The 13,223-nt window shown below is 46.4% G+C and overlaps 1 protein-coding gene across 1 annotated transcript in view; it reads right to left on the minus strand.

The window, feature by feature from the left end:
* Positions 1-13,223, minus strand: part of LOC126517981 (protein zyg-11 homolog B-like) — a 72,553-nt gene that overhangs the window by 54,645 nt on the left and 4,685 nt on the right. The window contains exons 2-6 of the mRNA XM_050167823.2: positions 10,395-10,596; positions 5,892-6,062; positions 4,216-4,518; positions 2,428-2,694; positions 110-218 (exon numbers count right to left, since the gene is read on the minus strand). Of these exons, the coding sequence (XP_050023780.1) occupies positions 110-218; positions 2,428-2,694; positions 4,216-4,518; positions 5,892-6,062; positions 10,395-10,501 (957 nt within the window). The 5' untranslated portion in view covers positions 10,502-10,596. The remainder of the gene's footprint in view (positions 1-109; positions 219-2,427; positions 2,695-4,215; positions 4,519-5,891; positions 6,063-10,394; positions 10,597-13,223) is intronic.

Here is a 13,223-nt window from a genome sequence, read left to right on the forward strand (position 1 = left end):
AGAGTCTTTTGACCTTCGTTCAATGCAAGAAAATGACAAAACTGAAGAATGTCACGTTGGTACTAAGTGCAGCCAGCTGGAAACGTCACGGGTCAGTCACACCACTCACCACAAGGTCAGAATGAGCGGGGAGTTCTCGAGTGAAGAAATCGTCAAAGCAGGCGTCCGTCTGCACTAGGCCCAGGAAGGTCATCTTTGGGTGGGCCTCCAGGAAATTCCTGCACACCGCATAACAGAGGCTTGTAACCAGAAGCAGTGCAGGCACCTCCCAGCACATGGAGCAAGACAGTTTTTTTGCCAACAAGCCTTGACCCATTCTGATGGCTCGATGCCTACGATTCTCTGCTGAACAAGGTTGCGAGTTTGATTCACGGCTGTGGCAGCTGGATTCTGTTGGGGCCGGAACGTAAGAATGCTCGTGCACAATATCGGAAAGAGTGCGAGTCTGCAGGGCAACCCGATAGATCCAAAGCATACAGCTCTCAGTTGGACAGGTGCCATGTTCCTAATGCGTTAGTGTCGAACACTAAATCCCAAGGATAGTATGCATGTGACACATGTGAGAGTTCCAGCACTACTTACATACGGCACGCATGTAGTGTCGAGTACCCAGCGCTAACATCGATGCGAAAGCCCTTGCATTTGCTGCTATACTAAGATACTCTCTCCTAGACTGATGCATTTAATATGCTCTAGAGCTGTTTTGATACCCTGCTGTAATATTGTTCCTCTGTTGTTGTTTTTTTTTTTGCCGGGGATGCATTGCGCACACCACAATGTTATGTCGTCTGCATGGCTTCAAATGGTATATGTCTACAAATTTTTTTGTTGGGTCTTTGAGAGTGTTCAGCAGAAGAGTGTAGGTGATAATACAGAACATTTGGGAAACTGGAAGCAAACTGGGGCACTTAATCTCTCAAAATTCCACGGTGGATTTATGAAGGGCACCGTAGCAGTGTGCTCTGGATTAATTTTGACTTCGTGGAGTTCTTCGCCGTGGCCCCAAAGCATGGTTACGCAAGTATTTTTGCATTCTACCCTAGTCAGAATATGGCCACCATGACTGGGAATCAAACTCGCAACCTCGTGAACAGAAGCACAAAACCATAGCTACTGGATTGCGATATTAGTACTAGCATGGAATGTACTTGTTCAAGTAAATCTGCTCCTCGTACTGCGTCAGCAACAGAAACCATCGCCTTAACACTCAACCAACCTATAGAAACATTTCCTGTGGCCTGGTAACCATTTGATAAAGTTGGTGTTGACCTCTATGGGCTCCTGCAGGCAGATCAATGATTCAATAAGGATCTCTACCGTCTGAATTGTGATGCCAAAACCTCAACAATGTCGGTCAGCAGCAACTTGTGACATTGCTGCCTTCATTCTGTGCAACTCTGTTCTTCGCCACGACATGCAGCAGGAAATGGTCAGGTATGTGTTTTTCTCGAGAGGGAGTTGTAGCCCGTCTGTAAACATATTAACGTTTACGAAGTACTGGTTTACCAGAGCCATGGACATGTCTCTGCAGAGCAACACCATGACCAGTGACAACAAAGCACCGCTTGCAGTCATGACCAAAACATGACATGTTGCATACTGGAAGAACAAAGGTGCACAAATAATGTGCGATTTGCCGTAACCTTACATCCACCTTTAGCTGTATTATACGAAGGGCAGTCGAATCTTGACACTTCGAATTCAAAGGTGCTTGAAAATTTGTTCGAATTAAACAGAGTGCAAATTAAAGGAAGCTCATTGAACAGAATACTTCACTTTTTTTTTTTGCCACGCAGCTGCTAGGCAGTGTGTGCGGGCTAAACTAACACGAGTTACGAGTTCCAGAAGAGTGGCTTCACGGCAGTGTGACAGATTCTGCCGTGAAGCCACACTTCCAGGCAAATTTTTTAATGCACATTTTGCATATACCCTGCACCACAACTTTACTCTCGGAATTAAAAACATTTTGGTGCAGGTTATGCGCACCAAAACACAGTAAATGCAATGGGAGACGGGAGCAGCAGCCGTCGCGTGTCCGCGCTGCGACGTCGAAAGCCCCACCACCCAAGTTGGTGCACTGCTGAGATCACAGTCGGTGATGCGGTACGTTCAAATTAACCAATGCAAATGCTCATGCGGTCGAATTACTGGGCTCTCTCGCACACTGAAATACACATCACTTTGACAGGAGCACAGCATCAGCTTGAATAAACAGGAAGCTTGAATTAAGCAGGTTCAAATTAACGAGGTTCCCCTAATTATTCTGCAGAAGGAATTGCAGATCAGAAACAACTGCACTGCAAAAGGCACGGAGTGTAGACTCCTCTGAATAGCTTCCAGAGCGTTTCCTGCAAAGTGTGCGACAGAGTATGTAACAATGACACGTCGAGAGTAGCCTCGCTGGTGCGCGGGAAGAAGGAACTGCACCTGAGAGCTTCAACTGTGAGTCCGTCCTTGCCGGACAGGTCCAGCGAGACCAGGTGCGGGAAGCGGCGGGGGTCACGCAGCAGCCACGAGACGTCGTGCCGCAGCGGGTGCAGCAGGTCAAGCGGGTGGTCTCGGTCGTCCGAGACGTCCAGGTGCTGCAGCCGCTGCAGCTGGCACAACACCGCCTCCTCGCCACCGCAGCTCTTTAGGTTGTACATGCTAAGCGACCGCAGGCGGTCCCGGCAGCGAAGAAGAGGCGAGATGTCCCTGCCAACAAAGCAAATTTTTTAAAAATATAGAGTGTGGGGCTTTAACATCCCAAAACTGCAGAGTGGGTCATGAATGCTACGTGGAGGGGTAGGAGTAGGGAGCGGAGGGGCTACGAGTGAGTGAGTGAGTAAAGACTTTATTGGAAAACAAAGTATTGTCAGGTGACCTTGTGATTAGGCAGCCACAGGCCCCTGGGCTCGGGCAGCTTATTCAGCTCTCTTGATGACCTTGGCCTACAGGTCAGGGTCAGAGCTGAGCAACACCACCTCCCATTGCTCAGTATTACTTACTTCATGATTCGTGTGATTTTCCGCTGGGCGTGACCACATAATGTGGAACAGATCCGCTTTTTTCTTACAATGGTTACGTGTATTAGGGTGTTGGTCCAGGTAGTAGTAGTGATAGGCTACGGGGTTGGGGTAGGTGTTTGTCTGAAGTCGCCTACAAGCTACTGGTCGCTTGTTAAGTGATTTGTGAGGGGCTACGAATTAATTTCGACCACCTGGGGTTCTTCAAAGGCCCACTGCAGTGAAATTTCACTTCTAAATGAATAGCATACACCATTTAAGTAATCTTGGCAAAGCTGCAATGCTGGTAATTGCCTAATTTGCTTTACTAGCAGCCTTTAAATGGTATCTAGGGTAGACGATGCATGCATTTGGTGGTTAGCAGATGTGACTCATATCACAGCGCATCCCCTTCGAGATATTTCAGCGCGCTGCAGGCAGCTGCAGTTCCCGCCTATGCTTGGAGGTTGCACTGAGAAGCCACACTGGTTCTCAACGTTCTGGGTTACGTACCGCTTCCGGTGAGTGGCACTCGAGGCTTTCGGCTTTTTTTTTTTTTTTTTTTTCTGTTTCAGTACCAAAGAACATTTATTTCTTGGAGCGTCTTGTGGCACATTCACTTATATTTCGAGCCCAAAAATTCTGCACAGAGCTTCTACACTAACTTAAGTTAGGCTTTCTACGTGGTCAAAAATTTAATTACAGTTAGCCTTTAATTTGCACCCAACAAAGCGCAGTACCATGCACGGTTTTTAGTTCCACCACAACCATAGAAATGTGGGCACCATGCTTGCGAGTTGAACCAACAACCACATGCTCAGCAGTGGAATACCAAAGACACTGGGCTGATGCAGCAGGTCCCTGTCAACAATTTTTTTTTTTGTGGTTACTTAACCAAAGGTCAGGCAATGCCTAAAGAAGACATACATTTACAGGAAGCTGCAGTCGAGCAAGGTACTTTGCTGGAGCCATTGTTTCAACAAGGGAACTTGTCTGACATGATCAGGCGAACAGAGCTGTAATAGCCCCTTGTGTAATACCCCGAAAGAGGTCTTTAAGGAAATAAAGCAAAACAAAAACCGAAACAAAACTGGTTGCTGCACTTTCTATTGCAAAGTAAAATTCTAGCTCGACAGTCAACCATGTTATGGAATGTTTAACACCTAGACATAGGCAGGTCAACAAAATCGCCCCCAAACAAGGCTGCACAATCGTGGGAGGAGGCACCCACTTGATGCGCGTTCCCGAGATGTCGAGCGCCTCGAGGAGGGGCAAGTCCTGGGCCACAATGTCAAGGCCGTGGCGGTTGAACTCGGTGCCGCTGACGTTGAGGGAGGTGAGTCCGCGCAGCTTAGACAGCGCCACCACGACACAGAACTTGGAGCTGGTGAAGGCCGTGCGCGCCACGTTGAGCAGGCGCAGGTGGGCCAGCGACCAGTCGCCCAGGCAGCCGATCAGGTCGTTGACCGTCACCCGGCTAAGGCCGGTGGCCTCCAGCTCAGTCAGCTTGTGCGAGCGCAGCACTCGTAGACCCCTGCGGTCCACCACAACCAGGAGATAAGTGAACGACCCTGCTGAGTTGACTTTGCCTCCTTAACCCATCAAAACAGCCTGTTGTGGTCTCGCGCTATGTATGCGGCGCGAGCGTAGTGTGTAACCAGTCACTGAAATGTAACCAGTTGCTGAAACACATTTAATTGTTTCGTTGCTATTTGTTTATTGAACAGAAGTCTACATACAGTGTTTGCGTACCGGACAGACTATGCGTCATGGCCGAGCGTCAACTGAGCTTCGATGTCGTGGTGACTGTGCCGTGTCTGGCTGCAGCAATCACACAAGAAAGAAGCCTGGCAATAGGAATGTTGCCCAGATTGGGTCCTTCTCGATACTTGGTTATCTCTCTTCTTCACTACAGCCGCATTGTAAAAGAGCACAGCAGCTATGTGTGAGCATGCCTCTGCAAGGCCTGCCTGGCAGGTGCAATGTCCAGTCAGCACCTCACCCTCTTCTTTTATGAGAAGCCACAGCGTGAGTGGCTTTTCATTTAATGATTGTGATTGACAAACTTGGGGGGGGGGTAAAAAAAAGATATATAACTGTGTTGGCCAGACCAGCACAATTGACACAACATAAAAATTATGAAGGCTGTGTGGAATCACAGTGTTTAGTTCTCGAGATTTTTTTTTTTTTTTTCAGTGATGCAACGTTAACGCCACCTTTAACGGCACAAGTGGACAAGACACAGTAAATCCCGTAATGAAGGTGATCATGTTATGCGAGCACTTTGACACACGGCTGCCGCACCCAGCCGCTTGTCAGATAATGTGTCCTTCCATCGACTTGTAGGCTTTCAATTTCTCGTGGCTCACAAATCTCGTTGTATTCACAAGGTAACTCATGATATCTGCGAGATCCACGCGAGGCAGTAGTCCGACATCGTGCCAAAGCTCATGATCTTTGAGTTTAAGTGGGTCAACACAATCCCACAAGCCCGTTGTTTCATAGTGTGATTTTTCTGGTTCACTCAACCCATGCACGTACGTGCTTAAGTGCATCGTTGACACACGACGTAGCACTCGATAGCCAATTAAGAAAAGCACTTTGAAAAGGAAGTTGCACGGTTTGTGCGTATTGGTAACTGCTTGGTGACGCAGGCCTGCTCGCATAGGCAGCGCAAATTCACGATTAAAGTTATGACGACCGCCGCAAATACTGCTAGCACTCCAAGCGGATGACGTCATGTGCATAACCCCTAAACTATACTGAAGCCGATGTCAAAGTCACCATTGAAGTTTCCTTGGTAGGCTTGGAAGGTATGCTCCTGTTTTCAGGTAAAATGAGGCTTGCCGCCCAAAAGTGGATCACAATGCCCAACACGGCCAAGCAAGAGCGTATAACATAACTCACTTGGTGGTGACGTTGGCAGCATTGTGTATGCGCACCCTCTGTAGACGGGTGGAGCGCGCATCGAACAGGGTCAGGATGCTGTCGTTGAGCAGGCCGCGCACGCTGAGCGTCTCGAGCACCTGCTGTGACACCTCCCGGTGGAAGAACACGTCCGGGTCGCGGAACGAGTACCTGCAGCCGCCAGCAAATCCAACCACCTGACTCACCAAGCTGTTATTGATACTCGCCCTAAAGCCCACAAGTGATGCCCAGTGATTGTGCGTGATACAACCACACTGCGTTGCATTCATTGCTTGACGCAAAAGTGGGTGGAGATTGCCCTACACTCTAGCAACCCAACCCCTTGGTTAACACTAGCCCACAGCGTAGTCATGAGAAGCTTTCTCCTTCACAGCCACACGCCAGGACCCCAGGGGCCTTTTCTCTTCGTGCCATATGGGACTAAATGTTCATTCAGTGTTGGCTGTGGGTGTGCCAGGGGTTAAAGGAGCCCTGAACCACTTTTTATCGCAGTTGAGGAATGCATTTGAAGTTAAAATAGACTATTTCAGAAATACTTTGCTGCAAAAAACACTTTAATGCATTCAAAAGAATGGGAGTTATTGGCAATCAACGATCGCCTGTGGTCCCCTTCACAGTGCTCCCATTCTTTTTTCAATGCCGAACTGCAAAGGCTACGGTGGAGCGGGGCATGCCCACAACCCTCTGTCTACTGAAGTCACAGTGGCACGCAGTTCAAATTTGATTTTGAATGTTCACTGAGGCTCCACTACTTCTGATTTTGGCAGTTAGGACACGCCAAACTCAGACACTATCCCGCAACTCTCGGTGGAGTTCACCGTGTCTCAGGCCTTTGCTGCTGTGCTACAATGTACTTGATAGCTATGCGCGGCTTTCCCACACCGAGTAGCATGTAGCACATTTCCTTTCGCGTTTATCTCTACAGCAATCGCACAATTTCCGAGGATCGAACGAAATGTCATCCTTATATTGTCGTAACGAGCTTCAACCTTATGGCGACATGCATCGAAGGTGTGCAACTCAGGAAGCAGACAACCTGTTCCCGTTGTATGTTGTCGCTCGGGCAAGCTCTCCATGCACCACTCAGAACACGCAGTTGTCCTCAGTGAGCTGGAGGGAGCTCAGCAAGCAGGCTCATTGCGGCATGCCGCGGCAGCCACGGCATTTCCGTTATGTAGCAGACGCAGCTACACGGAACTGTAGTGCGTTTGCTATATGCACGAAAGTGCTGGAGTGCGCGCTCGCGCTCGTGTGCTCCAGTCTGGCTGTGCTACAGGGTGCGGACCGCCTTTGTCCTGCACCAGCCTGACTGACGAATAATAGTCACATACAAAGTGTGTATTTAGAAGTGCTGTCAATAGCTCAATACGAAGCAATGTCTCTCAAGGTGTCTAGCCAGGAGCTGCCAGGAATGAGCATGCGCAGGCAAGCATGTGTGTGGCCTGACTTTAAGTTTCACGTGGTTTGAGGCTAGTTGAGTGTTCAAAACTAGTTGATATTAGTGAGACCAGATGGCTACGACTCCGATAAGCAATGTGACCAAAGTTTAGATCCCAGGCAGGCAGCTACGTTCGAGTGCAAGCACATGACAGTCAGCTTGTCCTGGAAGTACACAATTCTTATCGAAATTCTAAATGCATATTTTTGCTCATTTCAACCTGTTTAGTAAGCTGCATCAATAATACACACATGAACAGTAGGAAGAAGCGCATTGATTCAAACACCATTTTCGATTGATGTCGGCTATCGACTAACGGCAGTGCGCTATGGAATCTGCCCACTGACATCAAGGGGCAGTTGCCGGCAGTCCTGAATAAGTGAGGAGAAGGCCTCTGTTGAAACCAGAGTGCTTAAGAAAAAGATAACTTTGTGCCCCGCTTGTGAGCACCACTCGGAGTGCAAGATTTGGCTGAGATACTCACGGCAGCACATACTATCCCCAGAATGTGTTTTTTCACGAAGCCTGAGGGGTGGTTCAGGGCCCCTTTAAGTATAATGAACGCCATTCCTTTGTGAGCCTAGGCACCAGAGTGTTTCTCGAGGCACAATGCTTGCTCCCTGTAAGAGGCTGATTACACACTACTTTAGAGTGTGCAACCGCCACAGGTGGCGTCGGCCAACATGGCTAACTAAGCTTAAACCTGCCACAGTCGGTACTCCTCTGCACCTTGTAGAGAGACCACAATCGCCATCACTGACTACCTGTGTGCACTCACATTGAAGCAAACAGCCATGTGACAAGGGTGCAGCCCAATCTTGCGTTCAGTTCTTTCGTTGAAGAAAAGCCTTACTTAGCACGCAATTTATATAGCAGGAAAGAAGGTTACAGGACAGAGCTTTCAGAAACATGGATGCGCAAGCATCTACCAGTCGATCTTCATTCAAGTGGCACTATCCAGTTAGGCCAAAGTGACATTGACACCAAGGTGACATTGACACCAAGGTGAGAAGGTGACAGTGAGGAGAGACTGTTTCTAATTTTTTCTTTTACGCAAGATTTGTTGTTATAAACCACAGACCAACTAGCCTACCAAGAAGTTCTTTTAACAATATAATATAGCCACACAATGACTAAGGCATCACGCTGTGCTAGCAGGATGCCACTGTAAAATAACATCAGTCTATCTCCCCCCTAAAAAAGTGCTCCTGTGGACATGAGCATATACTAATCTACACATCTCATACTATGTGGTGGCTTCTGTACCAGTGCTTGCCAAGGTTCCTGCGTAGTATGACAGTTTCGCAGCACTGCAGCAACTAGCATAAGGGAGTGCACGGGAAACCTGTATAAGCATTCATGATGTCTGTGCCCACTTTTTGTGCCAGCATATGATCGGCCAGAGACTACAAGAAGAAACAAGAGCAAATGTGTGATGCCTAATCAGATGGCTGTGCAAGACATATTTGCACACTTCAGTGCACCAACAGATCAAGTACCTGTGACGAAGTTTTTGCTCGCAAAATATTACCTGCTTTATTGTCCCCACCGATCTTTGATACTCCGTTTCAAAATTTGCGGGCAACTCAACAGGAGCTACGATAGTAGTGCCGTTGTAGAATTCTTTGAGCGTTTTGCAGTACAGTTGTTTTCACCTGCATCACTTTCTACAGAATAACCACTTCATGGGTTACAGCTATATAGCTTCTGGATGTAAGCTTACGTCAAATCATGCAATATTTGCGTACCTTTTATGGAGGCAGTGGGCAGCATACTATGTTTTGATCATAGAGTTTCATACAATAATCACTACACTCTAAGAACAGTTTACGCCCTTTGGAGTGCCCCTTCTGTCACACAACAATAATTGTCATCTGCCTTGATTCGTTTCCTTTCTTTAACGCTGCGAGCCCGGTACTTTCCAGTAACAAACGGCACACGCGTTATCAGCATGATAGCATTGCCGACAGGAAATGCTATCATGCTGATAATGCGCATACCGTTGATAATACGCATCAAGGCAGATGACGATTATTGTTTTGTGGCAGAAGGGGCGCTCGAAAGGGTGTAAACTGTTCTTAGAGTGTAGAAGGAACTAGGGCGCTAGTGTCTACAGGAGCTGCGAGCGGGGCAGTTCAGTCGGCATGGGAACAATGGGTTAGTGTATTTGCCTAAACTATGTCCTTCTGGCTTCTAACGGCCTCATGACTTTGCAAAGTCATCACTTTCAGCAAACTACTGTTGTGAACAATTAAACAAACATTAATAAAATTGTACTAAGCAGCAAGATTTGAACACAGGACCTCTAGCACAGAAGGCCGCTGCTGAAATCATTACGCCACGGATGCATGCATCAATGAGCTGCATAGAACGCCCTTGCGAATTTCTCACGGGCAAGCTGGCACATTGAGGCGTGCGCATGACCTGTTTCAATTTGGCCACCTCAACAGGCTGAACCACTGCAATTAGTAGCGATTGTGCATACTTGCAGAGTCTTCTTCATTTAAAGAAAAGTACAGGTTGCTTTGAAATTCAGGACAATGAAGGTGCATAAAGCATAATAAACGCAGCCACAAGCACGTTCAAAGCCACAAGCAAGAAGATCAAACAAATCCACGTACTACGCATTATTCCCATGGTGGCTGAACGATCACAGCACCAAAGTTCCCTATAGTAATTATTGTAGGAAACTCTGCGGTATTGCTCACGAAAGCAATCAGTGCGCTGTGGCCACTGGCTGCAGAAACATGTTTCTTTGCTCGTCCAGTGGTAAAAGGTTCAGCCTGGCATGTGCTCTGTATAATAATTATGCAATACTTTGCAACGTAAGTGTGAAATTCAATGTTACATTGAATTACACGACCCATATGTACGTCTCTTCTTCTATATGGGACACATTATTTTTTGTTCACGAATGCAAGCAGTGAGAGAAGCTTCTTTACCCTTTGCAGCATTGTTTCCTATGTATAAAGTGGAGTTACATGTCCTTGCATCTTCCCAATGCAAAGAAGGAGAAATGCAGGTTGCCAGCATTGCGCACTCACCGCACCGCCTGCTGCTGCTCATCTGTCTGGACCTCGCATATGGCATCAATGTTATCACAGATGAAGTCGATGCAGCATTCTTGCAGGGATGCTGGCGAGTCGTACATGCTGGCTTCAGGTGCTCAGGCCTTTAAAAGAATCATCGCTCTCTTTGGGGCCTCTCGCGCCGGGCTCCAGTAAGCAGCAAGCCACTTCGTCACCACTGTTTATGGAGAAAGGGGCAAAAGAAATATCATGCTTTTAGTATCACCTTCACTCTGTGTTGCAACAGTGGTATTCGGACACCAAAAGGCTCCCTCGTTATTGTGTCAACTTGTCTATGAATTATAAAAAAAAGAAGAGAGTTCAGCAGAGGTAGCAATAAATAATGACAGCACAGATGGCATTCACTGAATGGAATGTCATGTTTACAAGTGTTCAGGGAGGACAACAATGTACAGTCTGGTTGATTCAGCTGATTGACTCACTTGTACTGAAATTCTACTAAAGCGTCACGAACCGTACGTACACTGACCTGTACTTCTATCTTTTAACATTTGTTTTAGGATTTTGCACTTGCCACTGCTTTGCGTTTGCTCAAATTTTGCAGACACGTCACATTTTATGGTCCATATTATTCAATGTAGAGCTTGTCATTGTTACTTGCCTGGATTGTCAAGAACAACATGCAAAGTTGCCTTTATCTGCACCCCTCGCAATAATAAGTGGCATAAAAACAAAACAAAAATTGCTGCTATGACGTCGCCACCATTTTCAGCACCTGTAGTATGGTAAAGCGTGACCTTCACTATTAGTTTCCGTTACTCTGAGGCATAGGTCGAAGTACTCAGTTACTATTACATTCACTGGTACTCATTTCACAGTCACATGTGTATGAGTGAGTGACAAAGGAGTGACAAAGGAGCGACAAACAAGTGACAAAGGAGTGATGAAAGTATGAGCATCGGTGAGCACTGGTGAGTACGAAAGCGACTGAATGCTGTTGGGCGTAAGTGGAAATGAGCCTAAGTGAGTACACCTCCTGAAAAAAAAAAATGCTGCTGAGTGTTTGATAGTGAGTGTGCACCCATTCCGCCGACCTATTCTTTGAGGGAGCCGTTGCAGTGGCACGTGATGTGGGCACCACAACAAGCACAGACGAAGGCAAACCTTTTTTTGACAAACTAACCAAGTATCGGCGGCAAGCATTGTACGGAACGATCTCGAGCATAGAGTCCAATCTCACTGCGAAATTTTAGCGAAACAAGATAAGCAACAAATGCCAAATCTCTTGTTGATGTTTTTTGAAGTAACGACACATGTCATTGTATATAATGTATGTAAACATACTCACATTAAAGTTGCATACGGTCTTGAATAGTATGCTAGTCGTACATGCTGACCCCACAATTTGATTTATTTTCGAACTGCGTTACAAGACATTATTGTATCATGAAGTTCAGTAACCTTGTTGGTGACATGCCCGAGATACAGCTTCACCATTTTCAGCAACTTCATCCTCAGAGAGGCAATCACCATCAGAACCTCCTGACAAACGGATTGTGCTGAGAAAACATCATGCGCAAGATAAAACTATCGAGGTCACTGAGGCCAAACGTGCAAGCCAGAATTGTGTGTGGCCTCCATCTACAGCTGTGCCCCATATTCCATTCTGATAAGATGTGGTCAAGTGTATGCCAGGGTTTTTTGTTTTTTTTTATATCCAAAAGGTCTTATAGCTTACCTGCAGCAAATGCCACAATCCAGGAAGTCCACTGGATTAATCGAAGTGGCACACAGTAACTGCACCATAAATCGCAATGTGATGTCGGCTAATTCAGTTTCCTTTAAGTGCCTATTTAGTCATTCACATTAAGACAGGTGTACCAAATTATGGTATAGAGGCCAAGAAGTAATGAAGGTGCAGCCGTTTGGCCGAAATCCTGTGTGTAGCCCAAGTTACTGAGAAATAGGTCTTCAAATTCTGTGGCAAAACGCATTTATGTTGCGGTAAACACCTATTACAACCGTTTAAAAAGATGCAGTGCTGATCAGTGTTAACTGAAACAATGTAATTCGCCAGAGATCTCAAAGTATAGGATTTCTGCTAAATCGATGTGCCTTCATTAGTGCTAGGCTTCTATTTTACAATTAGGATATCTGCCATAAAGTGAGCAATTTAAAGAAATAAGTGGTGCTTGTTAGGTGACCAACATCCCGTGGCGATTTATCTTGCAAGCAATGTATGCCTCTTCAAGTAATTAGGCTGATGTGACAGATTGCGGTACCTACCACAGGCGAGATTTAATAAGTCAGTTTCCATGGTCGCCCATAGAAAACTTTCTTAGAGGTTCTCTATGGCAGCACATCGAAGTCAATTAGTGATCACCAGAAATGAAAGAGGGGGTGTGTATATTGTGAAAGATGAGTAAGCAAGTGAAGTAACAAAGCTCTTAATGCTTCTTTGAAAAAGGTAAGCAATAAACATTTTGTTTCTGCGTTATGGTGCATTTTATTAACGCAACAACTAACTATTAGTGGCACTGCCACCTTCACATTGCTTTCGATCAAAAAGACAATAATACTTTGTTTAATAACACAGAAGTGACCAAACGAATGATCATTTCGTGCTTCAGACAATGAAAAATAGCCTGAAGGCTAGCAGGCAAAGCCTTTCGTCATTCTGGCGCTGAGCAAGGAAGCACAACAAAGTACACGCCAGCGGTGGAGTAGTCACAGCCCAAACCCAAAATGGATGTCTCTGGATTAGGTAACAGAGAATTACAGAAGGCTAGTGTTTAAAATTAAATTCTGGGGTTGTACGTGCCAGAACCACCATCCTATTGTGAG

This window comes from Dermacentor andersoni, chromosome 11 (genome assembly GCF_023375885.2).
Source record: "Dermacentor andersoni chromosome 11, qqDerAnde1_hic_scaffold, whole genome shotgun sequence".
NCBI classification, from domain to species: Eukaryota; Metazoa; Arthropoda; class Arachnida; order Ixodida; family Ixodidae; genus Dermacentor; species Dermacentor andersoni.